General features: G+C 48.3%; 3 protein-coding genes across 5 annotated transcripts; 1 reads left to right on the plus strand and 2 right to left on the minus strand.

Moving 5' to 3' along the window:
* Positions 1 to 511: 511 nt before the first annotated feature.
* Positions 512 to 2855, minus strand: LOC119289106 (amino acid transporter AVT1H-like). Its single transcript, XM_037568526.1, has 2 exons — positions 2591 to 2855; positions 512 to 1665 (listed from the first exon to the last, which is right to left on the minus strand). The coding sequence occupies exons 1-2, from the start codon at positions 2853 to 2855 to the stop codon at positions 512 to 514; spliced, it is 1419 nt and encodes a 472-aa protein (XP_037424423.1).
* A 4776-nt stretch (positions 2856 to 7631) lies between these two features.
* Positions 7632 to 11946, plus strand: LOC119286685 (thioredoxin-like protein 4B). 3 transcript variants are annotated; one of them, XR_005140621.1, is made up of 5 exons: positions 7714 to 7848; positions 8754 to 8911; positions 9502 to 9568; positions 11421 to 11638; positions 11739 to 11946. XR_005140621.1 is itself a non-coding variant. In XM_037566111.1 (4 exons), exons 1-4 carry the CDS (start codon positions 7714 to 7716, stop codon positions 11517 to 11519), a joined length of 459 nt encoding a protein of 152 aa, XP_037422008.1. In that variant the 5' UTR covers positions 7632 to 7713; the 3' UTR covers positions 11520 to 11946. The 3 variants fall into 3 exon arrangements, 2 of the variants coding, with proteins under 2 accessions (XP_037422008.1, XP_037422009.1); XM_037566111.1 differs by having other exon boundaries at positions 7632 to 7848; positions 11421 to 11946; XM_037566112.1 differs by lacking the exon at positions 7714 to 7848 and adding an exon at positions 8019 to 8259 and having other exon boundaries at positions 11421 to 11946.
* A 155-nt stretch (positions 11947 to 12101) lies between these two features.
* On the minus strand, positions 12102 to 18616 carry LOC119286684 (probable beta-D-xylosidase 7). Its single transcript, XM_037566110.1, has 4 exons — positions 18145 to 18616; positions 13959 to 14413; positions 13762 to 13859; positions 12102 to 13680 (listed from the first exon to the last, which is right to left on the minus strand). Exons 1-4 carry the CDS (start codon positions 18580 to 18582, stop codon positions 12323 to 12325), a joined length of 2349 nt encoding a protein of 782 aa, XP_037422007.1. The 5' UTR covers positions 18583 to 18616; the 3' UTR covers positions 12102 to 12322.
* Between the last annotated feature and the right edge of the window lie 3012 nt (positions 18617 to 21628).

The raw sequence follows: 21628 nt of genomic DNA on the forward strand, positions 1-21628 counted from the left end.
CCATTGCGAACAGTCGCCTCTCTCTTCTCGTCCCTTCTTTTCCGGACGCTCTGAATTGGGAAACCAACACTTGTTGAACCCTCCGCTAGCTTGCTCTCGCGAGATGCCGCCGGGACTATTGCTGCCGCGTGAGGATCTAATTGCTTTTTTTTATGTGTGAGGGTGCCTTGTGCTATTTTGTAGGGACCTTATTGTATATTCAATTGGTCTATACGGGATCCATTATGCTGACGTAAAAATCGTACCGTAAATTTTCACATATTCATTTTAGGGGGAGTATACTGCTTCTTGAGGACAAGGTTTTAGCGGATCTATTAGAGATGCTATTACACTTTAAAATCCATTGCAGCTGCAATCCATGTACATTACCGTTCTTCAACCAAGTATACAGTTCTAAAAAAACAAATATACAACCCAAGCGTACTTTACGTATTTCTTATTTTCACGTGGCGTATGTGCAGGCCTAATTTAATGACACTTTTGATTCAAGTAATAGTGTAATACGTACAAACTACGCCACATGTCCATTTTGTATACTTTTCACCAGTAGCTTAGCCGACGAAGCGGTCCCCACCACCGCGAGAACAAAACCAACGGCGATCATCGCCGCATTCAGCACGACGACATGCCGCGATAACCGGCCCCAACGGATCTTGACGTAAAACGCGCATGGGAATATGACCGAGATGGCCACGCTGATGAGCGAGCCGGTGAGGCTGAGCACGTACTGGAAGTATGGAACCGAGAGCGCCAGCGCCAGGATGATGAGAAGCCCCTTCGAGCCGATGCTTCCGCGGATGATTATCCGGGCACGAGGCCCCATGGTCGCCGGCAGGTGGTGCTCGAGCTGAATGGCGAAGGGCGCGAACTCGAGCGCGTATTTGGTGACCGGCGTGAGCACGGTGGCCCAGAGCGCCACTTTGGTGACCAGCAGCCCCGGCGGCATGCTGAGCGTGACCTGGGAGTTCACGCTGGGACCGAAGAGGCTTGCGCCGACAAACGCGAGGGCCGTGTAGAGCAGGGCGACCATGGAGAAACTCGTGACGGAGACCTTGGTGAAGCTCGAGGGGTCCTTCATGGCCGTGTAGATGTTGGGGAAGACGATGTGGCCAGCGTAGCTGAACATGTAGAGGCCGGACACCGTCGGGATCTTGTCAAGCCTGAGGACTGGGATGTGCTTGCCCAGGCCGACACTGCCGAAGGCCGCGGTGCAGAGGATGGTGACGAAGATGACCATCGACATGAGGATGCCGGCGAAGGAGAGGCAGGAGATGGAGGACAGGTTCCTTAGCCAAAGGCTGGGAAGAGCCACCAGCACGGCGATGACGGTGAGCAGCTGCGTGGTGCTGAGGCGCAGCCATGGTATTGGCAGGTGGAGGCGGACACCGGCGAAGACGAGCGGGATGTTGTCGCTGAGGGAGATGGTGTAGGAGACCAGGGCGAAGAAGATCTCGAGGTAGATGAATGCCGAGGCGATCAGCCGGCCCTTGGAGCCGAACGCCTGTTGGCCAATATCCTGGTACGTTTTGGAGCGGGGCTCCTCGTCTAGGCACTTGCCGATGATGTGCGCTGTATAGGCGCACATGATGCCGAGGCCGACCAGGAGGAAAATGGAGGCCCAGCCGCCATTTTCCAAGGCGTAGGGAGTGGAGAGCTGCCCAAGTCCTGGAAAAAAATGAATTGGTGATTTAGTTAACTAGGTCTAATCAATGAGACTGGATTTTATACTCTCGGGTGTACTACACCCAAATTTCAATTTTTTTAAAAAAAAACATGATCAAACTAACTGGAAAAAATCTGTAACTTTGAGACATCAAATTTGATCAAATGTTCGAGCTAGCTAACTACCAAATTTCAGCCAGAAATAACATCAGAGGAGCTCTTACCAAAATAGACAAAAACAATCTTCAAAGTTTGGTGCACTGTTTGAGAAGTGATTTTGTTTTTTTCCGTGAGAGCTCCTCAGATGTTTTCTTTGGCTGAAATTTTGCAGGAAGCTCAAACTTTGATCAAGTTCGATGTCTCATAGTTTCAGATTTTTTGGAGTTTGTTTGATCGCGTTTTTTTCAAGTTTTTGAAACTCGGATGTAGTACACCCGAGAGTAGCCACACCTTTGCCCTAATCAAGTCTCTGTCAAGTGACATAACATGTAAGAAAGAAAAAAAAAACCCAAAAAATACATGGATCTCAATATAAAATCTCACGAATATAAGCATCGACTGAGACATAACCAAGTCTTAGTCAACTAAGATTTAGCAAGACTGTTTAGAGGTTAAAGCTGCAATATTCGGTCAAAATCAAAGAAGAAGAAATGTTATAGTATGCGCACTTCTCAAAACTTTTGGATCAACATGTAACCATGCATCAGTCCATCACCAATTCATGTTACTATATAATCTACAGACGAGAAACTTTTGGAGTACCAGCACACTAATTCTTCATTCTGTACTTTGATCATGAATAATGTGTAGCGTTCAGGTGACTATATATGAGCTACAAACTGCACCAGCTGAACATGAAGTCATTCCGACATTTAAAATGTGAGGCACAAAGCATATACTATATGTATACGTGGCGTAAGCATTTTACCTATGAGCATGCCAACCATGTTGATGACCGACTGGGCAAACGTGCTGGTAGGCTTGCTGTGATGCTGCTGAGTGATGGATGCCATGGCCGCGACCCTCCCCCCGCAAGCGGCTGCCGTCTCCTCCTGACACGGCTTGCCTGCTTCGACGTCGCAGGCATCGCGGCCCCTGCTCAGCTGCTGCGCCGCGAGCCGGGCGCCGTGCATGCTCTCGCTCGCCACCTGCTTAGGCTGCGGGCACAGCAACTCGCACCACCGACTCGCCATTTCTGCTTCCGTTGCTGGTAGTAGCAGTAGTGGTAGTTAGGAGAAGCGTTATCTATACGTGCGGATTAGTGTATAGCTGAATGTGCCACTACACTTCTACACTCGCCTTGTGAAAAACGACGTTGTGCTCGTGCCTATTTATAGCAGTTTCTCGATCAGGGGTCGAGATGGAGAAGGAAGATACAACGTTCCAACTCGTCTATTAATAGGATTCTCCGCTTAGATATGGTCACTTCTTTTTCAGCCGAGTGGATGATTCTATTATTTATCGACTGAGTTCCGAGTGACAATGTGACATGTTCGGCAACCGCGCGAACCTGGGAATTAAGATGCGTAAAAGTATGGGAATGCCGGAGGAACCTCTCCCTGCACTGGTCGAGTATCTTCCAGGTGAATTGGATTTGGAGGCGGCGTGGCAAGCCCTGCGACAGCACTGCAGATGCCACTTGCATTCAAGTGGAGTCGGAGTTCGAATTCGGATTCGGATTCCTCCGATCGAGCCAACGAGCAAGATGCTAGCTAGGTGGCGCCCGATTTGTTCCGGGAATGTGGCACAGGGTCCGGAAGCCACCACCCTCGTCCCACTTGAAGATCTAGTGCGTGGGGGGCATGGTAATTGGCACCCAATGCAAGCGGTCCAATGTTCATCGTCATCGTTCGCTTTATTCGGATCTGGTCCATCCAGGCCACCAGACAAATATGCTCCGCCGCAGGAATTTGCCGATGGCTGGCGCCTAACACATGGGTGGATCGTGGATGAAAACGACCGTGGCCGCGCGATGGATATGTCTGTAGATTTTGCGATTCCTCAGCCGCCGCCGTATCTTCCTCACTGCTTGGAGGCTGCTCGTTACAGTACATGGAGTCATGGACGTGATAAGCGTGCCATGCTTAATTCAATTAGTTGTTTTGTTATGGTGTTATCGAAAAAGGGTTTCCCCGCTACTTGATACATCCGTATCTAGACAAATTTAAGATAAATTTTTTGAGACGGAGGAAGTATAGAGCAACCATCACAGATTACAAACGGGAGACTTGTTACATTGCATTGCGGGGCGATGAATTTGGCGCGAGGGTATAATTTTGTCTATAAAGTTTCAGACTATTCAATAAATTTTTCTTTTTGCGAATCAATGAGCTTTATTGATCAATTATCATTATTACAACTTGACGAAGAGTATCAGCAACGAATGGAGGGATGTAATTAAGCCATAAGCATCTACACCTAGACTCGCTCGTTCTTTTTACACAAAGATGAGCTGCCACATTACCATCTCTCCCAATAAAGCTCAAAAGGAAACTAGAGGAGTTTCTGCATAACTCCTTGATCTCATGTAGAATTCCTCCAACTTCTGATCATTCAAATTTGTTGCGCGTCTATTTCGATGTGAACATGTTGTAGGGCTCTCTCTAGTGCCAGCCTAACCTCATAACGGATCGCCAGGGCCTCCATGGTTACTGGATTTGCCGCTCTCTCACACTAAGCTTGAGCTCTCAAGAAGTTTCCATTCATGTCCCGCCACACCAAGCCGTATCACCGGACCGCCTACATTTGATCCAAATCATACTAGTATCGTTACATGCCTACATCCAACATGCTAGCACGCACTAGTAGTTGACGTGGCCTCTGAAACAAATTCAAAGAGTTTTGTTTAGCATAATCAGGTGAGCTCTTTTTCGGAAGCTCCCCTTGATCTCTATCTTTACTGGTTGTTTTGTGTCATGTTATCTTTTCTTTGTACTGGTTATTGTTTTCCTTGATCAATATCACATATGATGTGTTTTCAAATTGCCTCCTCCAGGGTCATGAGTGGAGGAATGTCCATCGGCGTCGACCTCGTGTAAGACTGGACTGTGCCGTTGTTGAATGAGGCCAACTCTGGCCTTGTCTCCAGCTTTGCACAACGCGTCGTCAATATGCCCAGTGACTTGGCCACCGTGCACAACAAGGCCATCGTGCTCACCATCCACCAACCCGGCTTCCGCATCCTCGAGCTACTCTATTGTGTGGTCGTTCTCGTTAATTATGTTATCCATGATCGATGATGTCCGGCACCACAGCTGTTGCTCTTCCTCGAGGCCCACCTTACCACCTCAGGCCAGTTCATTGCCACCTACCTTCAACATCCCCGTTGTCATTGCTACCATCAAACTTACCATGTCATACCAACAAGACCCTAGGCTGATGCATGCGTTTGTGCACCATGACGTGTATGCAAGCTCGATGATGGTTGAGGTGCACATCCTTTGAGGCCGGTTCATGATCATTATATTGTTGTCACCGTAGCCATTCGCGGCGAGGCTTTGTGAACTAAATTGTACCCTTGCACCAAGTTCATGGGCCTGCAGTGCAATTTCCTCAATTAGGCACTTATGGTCATGTCAAAACACGGTCATAAATCCATAAATACATATAGTGTTATTTATTTCTTGAAATTTTTTATATTATGATTTTTCGGCAAATAAAATTAGCTTGTGTATACGTTATACATTTGTTTCGTTGGAAATGCAAGCTTTTTTTGTGGGAACGTTGGAAATGCAAGCTAATCTGTTAATTCTTTTTTTTGGCGGGTGAGTCCTATTAGTTCTTTGATTGGTAAAGATACATACACTCCGCAATGTAAGAAAAAAGTCCTTCACCATTCTTTGAAGGATTTTCCAGTAAGGTGTTTTGAACACTTTAATTTATGGTTCCTAGAATGAATGCCATTTTACAAAAGTCCTTCACCTTTATATTAACATTAATACAAATATTAAGAGGAAATCGTAATTTTCTTTTCCATATTGCTTTGTTTTTTAAGTCTATAATAAGTTAACTAACAAGTGTTCCATATTTTTTCTCTTGCCACACATGCATATATGCTCATGTGGATGCATTCCCCATTACAAGAAAAGAATGTTGCACGCATATTGGAATATATGGATATTGCTACTTCTTTCATCTTAGAATCCCTTCCATGATGGTTGGAAGTAGGGCAACATCTTGATATCATGTCTTGTCACATGAGACCCCGATGAGATTCCTTTGAAACCTGGCTTCATAGTAGCCATGAAAAAGAAATAACTCTCCCAAGTCATATTGGTAGGATTTTTCAGTAGGGCATTTTTCATATTGGTAATTACTTTTTTTTTGAGCATCAGTACAGACACAAGCGCTCATATACACGCGCATACACTCACCCCTATGAACGCACACACGCACACCCTACCCCTATGAACACCTCCGAGAGACTGAGCCGGCATATCATCTTGAGATTTACGAAGTCACCGTAGGCGCCTCGATGACGGGAACGTCTCCTACCAATGAAAGCGCATCGCCGGAAATCCTGAAATAAATCCAGGAATAACGCGAGCACCAGGATTTGAACCCTGGGTTGGGGATACCACTGTCCACCTAACCAACTCAACCACAGGTTGATTCGCATATTGGTAATTACTTTAATACAAATCTTCAGAGAAATTCCTCCTTTTCTTTTCCATATTGCCTTGATTGTGAAGTATAACAAGTGATATAATTTCCTTATTATGTGGCAAAGTTATAGCATGATTTTTTTTTCCTTGCGACACATGCATATATGCTCACATGGAATCTTTCCCCGCGACAAGAAAAGAATATTGCACACATATTGGAATATATGGATATTGCTATTTCTTTCATCTCAGAAACCCCTTCCATGATGACTGTAAGTAGTTAAACATCTCGTAATGATATCTTGTCACATGAGACCCCAAAGTGATTCCCTTGAAACCTGGCTTCATAGTAGCCATGGAAAGAAATAACTCTGTCAGGTCATATTGGTGGGTTCAGCTGCAATTCTAGGCATGTTTTCTTTTCTTTTTTTTGACAATCAGCAATTCTGGGCAGGCTTCTGTTACGGTGTGGGAAACAAATCACCAGGAGAACAAATTGTCTGATGGACTGTTGATTCTCCTTCCATCATCCATGCTTCACTGGCGAGTCTTCATCCACGCTTCACTGGGTTCGCCTACGCTTTGCCTCTCGCTTCGGCGGCTGGTGGCGGGAAAGGGAATTCTGGTGCATCCGCTCTTGTTAGTTGTTTAGGTTAGGATTTTTTTTTACTCCTCGCGGGCGCAACGCTTAGGTGGATAGCGACGTTTCTTCAAGTTTGTCTTTCGGGTTTCGATTCTCCCCGAGTTCGTCCGCCTGGACGCAGTCGACGGAGCTCTGGCGTAGATTCCTGCCATCTCCTTGGGGTGGCGAGGTTAGTGTTTCTCATCATATGGCGAGATTTGGTGTCAGGTGTTTCAGATCTATTTAAGGGTTCAACGGCGACAACTACATCTCCAGGGTGTTGGTCCTTAGGGCAAGTGCATGAAGACTTTCCGGCTGTCATCGACAAGGTCAAGCCGGCTCCGGTAGCCGAGCGGCGCATCAGCGGCTTGTTCTGGTGGCAGTAGTGGTTGTTCGGTGGTCTCAAAATTTCGATGTATTTTTTATTATGTTTGAGATGCTTTGTACTTCCAGTGAATTTTTATAATAGATTAGATCATTTTCACGAAAAAAGTTAGCCACGATGATTTTTCCTAAATAAACAAAGCAGCAGATAATTATTTTTATAAAAAGAAAAATAATGTTTTTTTAGATTAAGATTTTTTTAGGGCTAGATTAAGATTGTTTTTTAGGCATGAGATCAAGAAAAATGACGTGTGGGCTGTTAACCTGGGCTGGAGACTAGTCGAGGGCCGACTGAAACAGGCCTCAAGGGCAGGGCTACAGGCCTGTTTGCGGAAGGATAGGTGGTGGGGGGAATCCGTTGATTCCTTCCTTGCAGCAGTCCGGCGAGGATCCCTCAAAAAAAAAAAAAGCAGTCCGGCGAGGAGAGAGAGAGAGGGCGAGATGGGGTCGGTGGTGCTGCCGACGCTGCGGCGGAAGCGGGAGGTCGACACCGCCATCCGCGACACCCTCGACAAGGTCCTTGTCCTCCGATTCGGCCGCGCCTCCGACGCCGCCTGCCTCCAGCTCGACGACGTCGTAAGTGCGCAGCACATCGCTGCCGCCGCCGCCACGCCTCTCCCTTCTCCTCTCCCCCGCAGCTGCCGTCTGATTCCACCGCTTCTCGTCAAGTCAGTCCATGAATACTCCACAAGGGGTTCCTTATTTTCTTCTGTGCCGATGTGATTGGATTGGTAGGTGAGTCCAATCTGATACTAGCTGGGAACAGTTGGTTCAGTCTGATTAAGTTCTTGGAGGGCCTTCTTATGCACATTAGTTTGTACATGTAGGGTACTCCCTCGATTAGGTGCTGGTTTCTACATTGTTAAGTTGTAAGGTTTATTATTGAGAGGAAACTGTTGCTGCGTGATGAACATGCGCCGGATGAAGCTATGTGTTACTACCTTGTCTGAAGTCGATTTCAATTTTTTACTGTCGGGTTATAGCGAGGTAGTCATTTCCTTTACTCTTAAGAGTGATTGCACTGTTGTTTGTTCACAAATACTCAGTAGTATAATTTTCCCGGTGGGAATGAAATGACAAGCCTGGTTTCTGCGATTACAAACTTGGTCGCTTGAGCAGGGCAGGGTTAAGAGGCAAATCCTGATATTCAAATGATTTAACCTTAAACTGGATTACTAAGTATACTCCACGCAGAATCTGCCAATCATGGTGAAAGCTAGTAGATTGTTGATACACATGTCTTACAGTGACGCGGCATGAACAAAATAGGAGCAAAGGAAAAGAATGCTTGGACATTCCTAGGTCATCCTGCCTAACTCCTGGTGGCTACCACCTCATTTGTTTGATAGGATAGTTTGTAAATTAATTGAACTTATTGATGGCAAGCTTTTCATTCACGTCCTTTTCTGTATCGAATTTTATGAGTTCTGTAATATGTATGCCATTTTCTTAATCTTATCATGTTCATGCTGTTTCAACAGCTGGCAAAATCTTCTTGGGACATATCCAAATTTGCAACGGTAGCATTAGTTGACATGGATTCTGAGGAGATTCAGGTGTATGTTGACTATTTTGATATCACGTTGGTCCCAGCAATCATTTTTTTCTTCAACGCTCATCACATGAAAATGGATTCAGGGTATGTTATTGTTCTTTCTCTGTTAATTCCTTTGCTATGATGCTGTTTAGATATGTCTGTCTTACTTTTTATACTTATATGAATTCATGTTGATACCGTTCAAGCCTTTTCCTTCAAAGTTTGAAATGAGCTGTGTGTATCTGAATGACACCGACCTAAAGTTATCACGGTCTCTAATGTATTTCAAATAATGCCTGGTTAGCTGTTATACTATTTCCAAATACTTGGCACGCTGTGTTCATGTTGATTTCACATAGATATGTATCATGATGTAAAAATCTCAGAGACATCCATTTTCCTCTGAAACTACTGACAACTGAGTTTATATTAACGACTACACATTCCAAGATCTACAAAAGATTTAACATTTCTCATTTGGAATTTCAAGTAGATTACATGAAAGATTTATGGAGAAGCTTTCAAACATATGAGAAAATGTATTGGTGGCTACGGTCCGAACTTGAACTTCAAAGAGTTGGCTAGGTTGATACTGAATTGTATGCACCAACAGGGATATCATATTAGTTACATTTTGTGGCATACTCTAGTTGCAAAATGAATGATGAACTGGTTATAATGTATATTTACAGGACACCTGATCATACAAAATGGATAGGCTCTTTCAGCAGCAAGCAAGACTTCATTGATGTAGTCGAGGTGAGTGGGTGAAAAGTCCTGTACTTTCTCGAATTGTTTCAGTAATCAGGTTCGACTATTGACAATGGCAAGTTAATGATGTGAACATCATAATTCTTGTACTTTCTTCGTAACTAAAAAGGAGGACTGATTATACTTAGCTGCAGATTATTATACACAAGTACAGATTATAGATATTTGTCCATACATGTGTGAATTGCTGTTCAGAATCCGCATGATCAAGAATATATGTAAAGAGAACAGAGAAAATGCATATTATGATAGGGCTGATATATCCTATACAATTTGGTGTAATCTCTTGCAAACAGTTAATTGGAGCACATGTTTGAATAACAAAGGAAATCTGAATGAAAATGGTCATTTTTCCTGTGGATACTGGTCCTCTACTGGAACATGTTTTCAAAATTGGAGAAGGCCATGTAAAGACCCAAAGGCATGCTATAAAACCTGTCGAAAGCTATATTTTAACAACGGCACTACCCTGTTTCCTTTTTGATGGAAACAAAATGGCATGATACGAATCAACCTTCTCAACTGGGTCCAACTACCAACATGGAGATTTGTTAGATGTCTAGTCAGACAAGATATTTTTTAACCGGGTTCAGCCATGACTCCCAGTTGAGCGTGGCATAATCCCATTGAGGGTTGTAGCCTCGGGTACGACATGTCAATCCGGTGACGTGATGGCGGCCAGTCCGTCGACACGAAATGAATTCCTTACCAACCCCTTCCATCCAAGCCCAATGCTCAGAGGAAAATTTACTTGAACCTCTAGTTGTCCGAATGGATCACAGATCACCTCAAAGAAGCTTTAGGCCACACGCCTACACCTTTATGAGAGCTCTTGTTCCATATGAGAGATGGCTTACAAATGAGCCATGGGTGCCTTTTATAGGCCCTTGGCCTGGTACAAATGACCACCAAACTCTTGGTGGAGAGGGAAAAGTAGGGGCTTTGTATTCTATTCTATAAAAGTCCAAAATAAGCCTAAACAAGAAAAACAACAAGGGCAAACTTCTCAAAAGCTATATTTTAATAACGGCACCCTGTTTCCTTTTTGATGGAAACAAAATGGCATGATACAAATCAACCTTCTCAACTGGTTCCAACTACCAACATGGAGACTTGTTAAATGTCTAGTCAGACAAGATATTTTTTAACCGGGTTCAGCCGTGACTCCCAGTTGAGCGTGGCATAATCCCATTGAGGATTGTAGCCTTGGGTACGACATGCCAATCCGGAGACGTGACGGTGGCCAGTCCGTCGACACGAAATGAATTCCTTACCAACTCCTTCCATCCAAGCCCAATGCTCAGAGGAAAATTTACTTGAATCTCTAGTTGTCCGAATGGATCACCTCAAAGAAGATTTAGGCCACACGCCCACATCTTTAATGAGAGCTCTTGTTCCATATGAGAGACGGCTTACAAATGAGCCATGGGTGCCTTTTATAGGCCCTTGGCCTAGTACAAATGACCACCAAAACTCTTGGTGGAGAGTGAAAAGTAGGGAAGTAGGGGCTTTGTAATCTATATTCTATAGAAGTCCAGAATACCCCTAAACAAGAAAAACAACAAAGGAAAACTGGTCTTATTTGGTCCATGGAGGAGGGGGGGGGGTGACCTTAGTCCGTGAGTGATGGTAGCCCATGGGCTTGATTGTTAATTCTTAGCGCTGCCTTTATCTGAGATTTTTGGTATGCAATTGTCTCTGCGCAACAAAAAACTTAGTTGATTCAAGGCAGCAGAAGAACTCATCTGTGATGGTTTACATTCTGTATCACAGGTTCTTCTGTACACCATTGCTAGACAAGTATTTTTCATTTCACCTCTTTGTGATGTATTGATGGCAGGCAGTGTTCAGGGGCGCGATGAAAGGCAAACTGATAGTGTCTTGCCCACTTCCACCAGAGAGGATACCCAGATTCCAGCTTCTTTTCAAGGATGTGTAATCACAAGAAGCACACATTCTCAACATATGTAATGGTCTTTTAGATAATGGAAGAGTTTCATCCCCCCATCCTCTGCATACTTATCCACGCAGCCAGACCTAAAGAATAAACTGTTCATGGTAAGCTAAAAAGGGTATACTTGAGCCAGGTTCGTGCTAGCTGGTGCATTCCTTTTTCCGTTTTTCTGCAACATGAATGATCACAAGAGATGGACTGCAGGCGGTGCTTGTTGATGAACAATCAAGAGTTGGCGTTTGCACTGGTTTGCATCAACTATGTTTCTCTATGTTATTTTTATAGCATAATAATACAGCAATTGGTGTTTTGCCCTCTCTAGTCTGTTAGTTTGGTACAAGCCTGATTATATTTTGTTTGTGAAGTGATACTATCAATTATCACAATTGACATGTGCATGGCATTCTCCCTAGTCTGTACAGTTCTGTATTTCACAAACTAGAATGGTCTCAACTGGGTGCTTATTTGACTGTTAATTTGGTACAAGCCTGGTTATATTTAAGGCTAGTTGGTGTTTGTGAAGTGATACAATCAGTTATCAAAATTGACATCTGCATGACATTCTCATTGAGGAAAAAAAAGACATGTCTTTTTGTTGGACTAATTGATCTTATCTTTATCTTTATTTGAAGAAGCGGCGAACCCATCATCCCTTACAACAGCCTAGTTTCCAAGGGTACTGAACTCACACCAATGGAAATATAAATTACACTACCAGAATGGGTGCAATTACACTCTATGTATCCACCTCTACCCCTTCCCTGCAAATCAATCAATCTAGGGATCGATCAAACCTCGAATGTAATCTCCATCTCATGCTTGTCAACCATGAGGAAATGAGACCCTCTGTCTACCACCTTGTTGCCATCCTTCCTCACCCTGCTAAAATGCTCACACGGGCTGATGTCAAATGTGAGTCTGGCCTTTTCTCCTGCCTTGAGGTGCTGTCTCCTGAACCCGATGAGCTGCTTTGCCGGCCGGCCGGCCGTTGCGTTGGCCCACCGGAGGTACACGAGCACCGAGTGTTTGCCGTCCATGGGGCCGTGGTTTTCCACCTCGACCACGGCCGGGAACTTGAGCTGCTCGCACCGTTGTGGGCCAATATGTTCGACGTGGTAGCTGGCGACGCCTTTTTCCGCCGCTGGCGATGGCATTGTGCTCAGGCCTGCGAGCAAGTCCGTGTTGGGGGCGCCGGATGAGACCAGCCGGCGAGAGTAGCTGGAGTAGCTGAGGCCGTAGCCAAACTTGTAGACGGTCTCTCCCTGGTAGAAGCGGTAGCTCCGGCCGGGGTAGCCGGTGGCCGGGTCGGCGCGCATCCGCATGTCGGTCATGGGCACCTTGGTGAACTCTTCCGGGTACCAGGTCACCGGCAGCCTCCCGCCGGGGTTGTGGTCGCCGAAGAGCACCCTGGCGATGGCGAGCCCGCCGGCCTGGCCGGGGTATCCGGCCCAGAGGATGGCGCCGATCTTGGGGTTGCTCTTGGCGAAGGTCACGTCCACCGGCCCGCCCGTGAGGAGCACGAGGATGACGGGCCTCTTGGCGGCGTCGGCGACGGCGATGATGAGGCTCTGCTGCTGCCCGGGGAGCAGCAGGCTGGTCCTGTCGCGCCCTTCGCTCTCCTGCTGCTGGCTGAGCCCCATGAAGAGGAGCACGTAGTCGGACAAGCCCGCCAGCGTGGCCGCCTCGTCCGTGTCGGCCACGTCGCAGGCCGCCGAGCGGCACCCTGCCAGGAACCTGACGTCCTTGACGTAGGCCTGGACCCCCTTGAGCGGCGTGACGGACTCGCACGGCGGGCCGAAGTAGTTGCCGATGAGCAGGCCGGCGTTGTTGGCGTTGGGGCCGATGATGGCGGCGGAGGCGACGGCGGCCCGGTCGAGCGGGAGGACGCCGGCGTCGTTCTTGAGGAGGACGATGCCGTCCTGCGCGGCGTCGAGGGCGAGTGACCTGTGGTCCGGGGTGCAGATGTCGGCGGCGTTGAGGCCGCCGTAGACGTTGGCCCTGGGGTCGCCGTCGAAGTGGCCGAGGCGCATCCGGACGGCGAAGAGGTTCTTGAGCGCCTTGTCGATGTCGTCCTCCGTGATCTTCCCCTGCTGCACGGCCGCCGCCGCGTGCTGCTGCATGTAGGTCCCGCAGTCGATGTCCAGCCCTGAGCAAGTGATGAGTTTTAGTCGTGTGTTAACTGAACGAATGCAAATCCATGCAAGGTGGTTTAGTGATGGTTACGTACCGGCCTTGAGCGCGAGTGCGACCGCGTCCTCGGGCGTGGGCGCGTACCGCTGCGCGTCACGCATGATGGCCACGGCGTCGCAGTCGGAGGCCACGTACCTGCACGCACGCACGCAAGCAACCAAAAACGACCATGGCATTCATCAGTAGCATGTACTTCCAATCGAAACAAACAAAAAATTGGGGTCAGTAGAGTACCCGTCGAGGCCCCAGTCGCCCCTGACGGTCTTGGTGAGGAGGTCGGAGTTGGCGCAGGCGGGGACGCCGTTGATGCCGGTGTAGGCGCACATGACGCAGCTGGCCCCGCCGTCCACCACGCAGCTCCGGAACGGCGGGTTGTACGTGTCCTCCAGGTCCTGCGCCGTCACCCTCGCGTCGAAGTTGTAGCGGGCCACGCCGCCCCAGTCCTCCAGGTCGTAGGCTGTGGCGTGCTTGCAGCACGCCGACGTCTGCAGCAGCGACGCCGACGAGTTCCCCTGCAGGCCCTTGACGAACGCCACGCCGTAGCGGCTCGCCGTCGTCGGGTCCTCCCCCGGGGTCTCCTGCCCGCGGCCCCACCGCGGGTCCCGATAGATGTTCACGTTCGGGGACCACATCGTCAGCCCCTCCGCCTGCCCCAGGTTGTACAGCGCCCGTGCCTCCCTGCCGATCGCCTGCACGCACGCCGACGTGTCATTTTCTTGACGATCCATCGACCAGAGATGGCTTTCGCATGGCAGGCAATGCGCAGCGAACAATAAATGTAATGTGAAAAGGAGAAGACAGATACACGTACAATAATTAAGACATGCTTGCAACGCAAACTTGCATTGCACGGTGGCCACCAAGTTCGGGACACCTTTCTCAAAGTATGCTACCACCTCCCCTCGGAGTTATAAAGACGTTTTGGGTATATTTCAATATGGACTATGTACGAACTGAAGTGAGTGGACAGACACATCGAAACATGTCTATATATGTCCGATTTAGAAAATTGTTAGAACATCTAATAGTAATTCCGAACGAAGGAGGTACAACTTGAGCACTTGCATGAACTGCCGGTATATATGACTGAGCAAGTGGTGCTTGACCGAACAAACCTAAAACGATTAGCTGTTTTTGCAGACTTGATACGGCCTAACAATTAGTGATCAGGAAGGCCTAACATAAAGTTGGTAGAACTCTAACTTGGAGTTAACGACATACTCGATCCGGCGGTAATCCATCTTTAACTAATCATGCCAGAATCAAACCACATGCACATGGATCCAGCTAGCTCCTGCTAACAAGAGGCACGGGCTGTGTACCGTCAGGCATGAACTTGTGGCATTGTGGGCGCGCTCAATAGTCCATACCCACGGACAACAGGGTAACCAAAAGGTCGGGTACGGTGGGAAAGGCCCGATCTGTTCGTGTCAGATCTGTGTGTGGCTCAGCTCACATGTGGCCGGCTTCCCTCCCACAACCAAAAAGGCGCCACTTTTCTTTCCCGCGCAAACATTTTTCTCCCTGTCGTTGGCACTCACCGCACTAGGTGTGCTCACGTGCTGCCCCTTAGGGCATCTCCAGCCGCGCTTTTAAGAAGGCCTTCTCAGACGTTTTTTTGCACCGATGCCGAAAAATCGGCACAGTCGCGCCTCCAGGAGCCCGATTTTCGCCGGCTTGGGCCGAAAACAGCGCCGGCGGATCCAGGCCGAACCTGGCACGCTGGGGCGCCCGGGGCGCCGGGGCGAACTGTTTTGGCGCGAAACAGCCGCGGGCCCGCCGCGTCAGCGACTCTACCCTCTTCTCGCCCCTTCGTCGTCCTCATCGCCTCGTTTCCCGCGTCGAATCAATGCCAAAGCTGCCGCGCTGCCGCGCCGGTCAGCCTGCGCCATTGATGCCTCACGGGCGGCGCAGTGAAGACCGGATGACGCGCGTCCCTCGCCCTCCCTCGCCCGCCACGCGTACTCACGACGGCTCGCGCACGGGCGGCGCCTCGGCCTATATAAGACGCGCCCCAGCGCACTCGGCGACTCGCACTCTCTCGCCGTCGTCGTTCCTCCCTCTTCTCTCTCTCGCCGTCTCCAGTTCATCACACCCATGGCCGAGCACTTCCCAGGCGACGGCGCGGCGGCGAACGGCTTCGGCCGGTGCCATCTGCACGAGAACGAGACTCGCCTCCTTTTCGAGGCCGAGTACCCGGTCCCGCCGGACATGCGGGTGCCCTGGGCGTGGAGGATCAGCGCCGGCGGCGTGCTGGTGCCCCCGATACCCACCGGCGCGGCGCGGCGTGCGGAGATCGCACGCATCCGCTCGTCCCTGCCGCGTGCGGCGAGGCAGGGGCCACGGTACGTCCCCGACAGCCTGCTCTGGGAGCCTTATTTCCGCCGCCGTCACGCCGAGCAGCTCGAGGCCACCAACGGCGTCGAGCCCTCCGGCAGGCTCAACGCCGTCGGCCGGCGTCGGTGGTGGGGCGTGCCCGGGCGCATGTTGGAGGCCGTCCTCGAGTACATCGAGGGCGGCAACACGCCGCGCCTCGAGTACCCCGCTCCCCCGTCCTTCCCACGCCACCGGGGAAGCTCCTGGACCCCGAGGCGCATGAAGACCGGGGGGTCCTCCTCCTCGTCCGACGGCTCCCCCTGCCTCCACCTCCGCCTCGTCAAGCCGGAGCCCCAGGGCATGCCTGTCAGCGCGCGCACCCGCAGCTCCGGCGTCCGCATCGATGACAACGCCTCCCTCACCGGCCGCTTCGTCCTCGTCGAGCCCAAGCTGGAGCCCGGCCTCCCCGCGGAGTACGAGGAGGTAGCCCCGCGTGGCTTCTCCGACGAGGACGCCCTGCGGTGGGCGCGGGACGACTACCTCCGCGATGAGATGGTCCGGCAGCGCCGGGCCCTGGAGGAGATCGCCGCCCGCAAGCGTGGGCGCGAGGACAAGCATGGCGTCGTGGTCCTCGACAGCGACGACAACGACGACGCCCCCGGACCGTCCAACCCGCCGCGCCAACCCGGGAAGGGATGCAGCAGGGACGGCGGAGGCGTCGGCGGGGGCGACGACGACGACGACGACGACACGCGGTTCTATAGCCTCCTTGGCATGTAGAACCGCGTGGGTGGGCGGCGAGGGAGACGGCGGGGGTAGCCCGCGGTAGTTTTTCCTTTTTTTGTAAAATATGTTTAAATTTGAACGAACTCGAACGTGTTTGCGTTGTATTTGCGCCGAATTTAAACATTTTAAAAATTCATGGAGGGCCGCGACTGGGGGGCATCACGCCCCTAGTGCGCGGTTTAGCGCCGATGCGTCTCCAGGAGGCGATTTTTTGCCCCTCCTGGGAGGCCAACGGCTGGAGATGCCCTTATAGCTTTTTTCTAGGTGCCCTCCGGGTGTTAATGTACACACGGCAGTTTGTCCTATGGGTTTGTTTCTAGGGAAAATAACACGAAAGGAATTTGATAATTTGGACGTACTTCATTGGTTTAATTTTAAGACGCTCCGGCCACTTTACCTCTAATAGGACGAGTATTAAATCCTAGTCGTGGTCGACCAAGGGAAATTCGACTACCAAAATACAGTAAGCACAGATGGAGAACTTTGACAGATTAGATCCTATCTTACTCGTTCAAAGTAAAATATAGTATGCTCTTTTTGCAGAAAAATAATATACTCTGAGTATGGAGTATCACATTTGTTCAAATTATATCTGGAAGTATGCCTTTTCTTCTTCTTGCCACGTCCTTTGGTGTTGGGAGAAAATCTCATGTGATTTTTGTTTGTAAAAAACCCACAATAGAAGATTTGAGGACACTATAATTCCTTTCCTAGAGTGTACGAGTAAAAAACCCATAATAGCCCTACAGAATCATGAAAAATCATCTCACCTGACAAGAGGGCAATATATATACTTTTTGAGGCACAAGAGAGTAATATATACTCCTTCCGTTCCTAAATATTTATCTTTTTAAAGATTTTAAATGTACTTGTTGAAATATCTAGAAAAACGTATTTTAGAGTACTAATAATAAGATTAAAACTGAAAAACAAAGCTAGCATCTAGAGTAACAAATCCTTAGCCCACGAGCATCCCGTACTGTACAAACAACCGCGCTCTTTGTCTGTTCCCAAATCACGGATCAGGAAAGGAAAGAAAGTGGCCGGTGCATGATGCATGGCATGGCATGGACGCATGCACGCGCGCATGCATGCATGCATGCATGATGCCTGGGCCCATTCGATCGACCCTAACCCAACCCGAACAACTAACTGCCGAGACAGCGATCCAACGCAACATTCCATAATGAAACTGCCGCACGCCATTACGCTGAGAAAAGGCGAAAAGAAACCGCCAGCAGTCCGCCGGCCGGCCTCACGGACAAGCCGGCGAGCGCCGGCCAGCACGGATAGCTTATGCGTGCGTACGTATACGTACCTGGCCGATGCGGAACCAGAGGTCGTCGTCGAAGGCGGCGGCGGTGAGGCTGACCTGCGGGAAGCTGGTGGCGCTGCGGACGGCGCCGTTGAAGTGGAGGCCCTTGCCGGAGGTGGCCAGCCCGTGCAGCGCCTCGTTCCACCACTTGTAGGCCGGCACGCCCAGCCGCGGCACGCCCGCGGCCTCGTCGCCCAGCTGCGCCACCTTCTCCGCGGTCGTCAGAAGCGCCACCAGGTCCGCCGCCCGCTGCGCCACCGGGAGCGTCGCGTCGCAGAAGGCGTACCCCTGCGTCGCCGCGGTGGAGGACGGCCCGCAGGAGAAGGGCGGGTCGGCGGCGAGGGCCGGCACCGCCACCCCCAGCAGCAACGACGACGCCGTCAGCAGCAGAAGCAGCCTCTGTAACACCATGCCGGCGTCGCGGTGGGACAGCACGGCCATGGCGAGACGAGTTTGCTAGGAGCCGCGCAGGGGGGAAGGGTGGCACGTGAACGGATGGGTCAAGGGAGTGGTCGCCTAAATAGGCGCTCATGGCCAATGGGAGCGGGGCGCGTGTCATCGACATGGGTTGCGTGTGACGTACTGCTGTTATACTACTGCCATCCCATTATGCTATGATATGATACGCTGCTAGAGTGCTAGTTACCCATCAGCAAGAACAATCTCACCTTCGCATGCATGTTGTAAAGTGGAATATGTGATGTTGCACCCGTGCACGCGTTGTTCTTTCCTTTAGGAGTGGATTTAGTAGATTTTTAATTAATTGGGTGCGTAGATCATGAATTGAGATATGTAACTTGCGTGCCGGGCATTCCATGGGCATATCCGTTTCGTGGCCTCGGTTAACTGAGATAAGTAAGGCTAGCTAGTTGTTGGATCTACATGAATGCGTTGCTTTGCATCCTTGTCAATCTAAACATCCAAATGCCCACAAAAGAAAATCTAAATATCCAAACACGCAATTCCTAGTCGCAACAACGAATTATAAGTTGTCTCAAAAAGATTGTAGGTGTAAACTAGCCATGGCGTCCTCACCCTTCGGCAAGGCCTCGCTAAGACTATGTCCGAAATGGGGATGACATGGCTTGTTGCCGTGTAGTCAGCAGACAGAGAAGAAACTTGATCGACGTGAGTGGAGGGCCTTTTAGCTCTGACTCCCGCTCGAATTAGATAGCTACCTCGTCGTAGGTGGAATGGAACTATTATGTGGTACACGATATGTCAAGACTGAGATTTGACCCTTCAACGATGGAGAGATACACTCTGGGCTCACTCGATATTACAGTATCCAACATCTTCTAGCAGGTATAGTGACTAAGGTGTTAGTCACAGGGATGCCAGAACCACTAAGAAGTTTCGGGAGATACACTGTGGAGTTTTGGAATCAAATCAAGATGCATTATCCCTTGTTCGGAGTCGGAGGAGGGTTTCTCACGAAGGGAACAATGCTCTCCTAGCCCCTTATTTTTTTAAGGATGTTCGTAGGGCTCTATTTGATATTGCGTAGGGTTCTATTTGATATTGGTGCTTTAAAGGCTCCGGGCCTTGATGGACTTCATGTAATTTCCATTCCGAACTGTGAGATATTCTCTTTCAATACTATGAAATTCCATTCCCATTAGAACATTCATCGACAAGTAAAAAAAGGAAAGCTCTAATATAATAGAAAACAATAATCTATTTTTTATCCATTTGTGATTAAGTGTGAGAAGAGCCAAGAGGCTTGAACGTTGGACTTCAATAAGAATTTTACGATTTGTCCAGTCAGATTCAAATTAGCAAGTAAATTGGCTATCATATTTTCAATATAAATTATTGCAATATCAATGAATTAAAAAACTTTATTTAACTGAAAAAGAATATTGTGCAATAGCCTGCTATACAGTGCATTACAGGCGTATGATCATTACTCTTCAACCGGGTTATTCTATTCCACTTCTATATAGATGAAACAACTAAAGAAGAATACATAATAATACGACGAAACATTTATACAGAACACCTATCCCAAGCACACGCAAGGGAACCGTAGACAGGCAAGTGAAATCCAATTCACGAAATAATTTGATCCATGAAGGACACCGTTGTCGTGAAGATTGTAATTCCAGAGGAGTCATTACCGCAAGGCATAGATAGGGAGGTCATAAGCGCCTATACTGTAAAATAGTTTTTCAATGGATTCAAAAGACATATCTAGTAGAATCGTAACCATAGAGTACGATTCTAATCAAAATACGTGCTCATGAGCATGAGTCATTGTGTTATATCCCATCTACACGTGCTGTGAACTTTGTTTAATAGAACACATGTCTACACAATTTTATTAAGTAGAAGAAACACCGGGAACATAACGGTTGTAAGTTGCAAGACAATGATAATCATTGGCAAGTCGTGAAAGTTGGTCCATGGCTCTCGATTACAAGATTGATATTAAACCTTTGAACTGATTCATTCCATGAGTAAATGATTGAATGGGATTCGCTTGGGCATGAAAACTAAGTATCGGCCCCCTTTCTTCTCTTATTGTATTAATTACTTCACTTTCTTTTTAGTGTTGGATTTTTGATATTTTTAGATTTGATTTGGCACTATTCAACAACAATTATTTTTACAAATTTCTTTTTTTAATAGCAAGTACTGCGTTCTTTGAAACCCCGAGGGCCATGTATCATGGATGTTGGGCATAATTCCACAAATATATGGCCAAAAGATGTACCAAGGGGTTAGGACAAGTTCCTTGGGCGCTACCGATCACATGACGGTTGCTAACCCATTTCCGAGTTCCCACTAAGGAATCAACCATATTCTCTAAAATCGCCCTCAATTATATGTGAGAAATATTTAGAAGACATCGATTCCATAAGTCTACGGGGATCCATTTGAAGATGGCGGTTACCACCAAAGACACCAGCAGTACACATACAAAATGTAGTATAAATATAGTGGTGGCATTACATTTTAATAAAATTATGTACTTGCTTCAAACTAGAATTATTAATGTGGAGAAGTCAGAGCTAAGGTGTGACTTTTTTTGATAGAAAGACTGTAACGGAACTCTCTACAGTATAATTGGTGCAACAAATCCAAATTGCAAGTATCGTGCCTTGAACCTGTGTGTGGCAAGTCGTGAAAGTTGGTCCATGGCTCTCGATTACAAGATTGATATTAAACCTTTGAACTGATTCATTCCATGAGTAAATGATTGAATGGGATTCGCTTGGGCATGAAAACTAAGTATCGGCCCCCTTTCTTCTCTTATTGTATTAATTACTTCACTTTCTTTTTAGTGTTGGATTTTTGATATTTTTAGATTTGATTTGGCACTATTCAACAACAATTATTTTTACAAATTTCTTTTTTTAATAGCAGGTATTGCGTTCTTTGAAATCCCGAGGGCCATGTATCATGGATGTTGGGCATAATTCCACAAATATATGGCCAAAAGATGTACCAAGGGGTTAGGACCAGTTCCTTGGGCGCTACCGAT

The sequence above is a fragment of the Triticum dicoccoides genome, chromosome 4A, assembly GCF_002162155.2.
Source record: "Triticum dicoccoides isolate Atlit2015 ecotype Zavitan chromosome 4A, WEW_v2.0, whole genome shotgun sequence".
Taxonomy (NCBI): Eukaryota; Viridiplantae; Streptophyta; class Magnoliopsida; order Poales; family Poaceae; genus Triticum; species Triticum dicoccoides.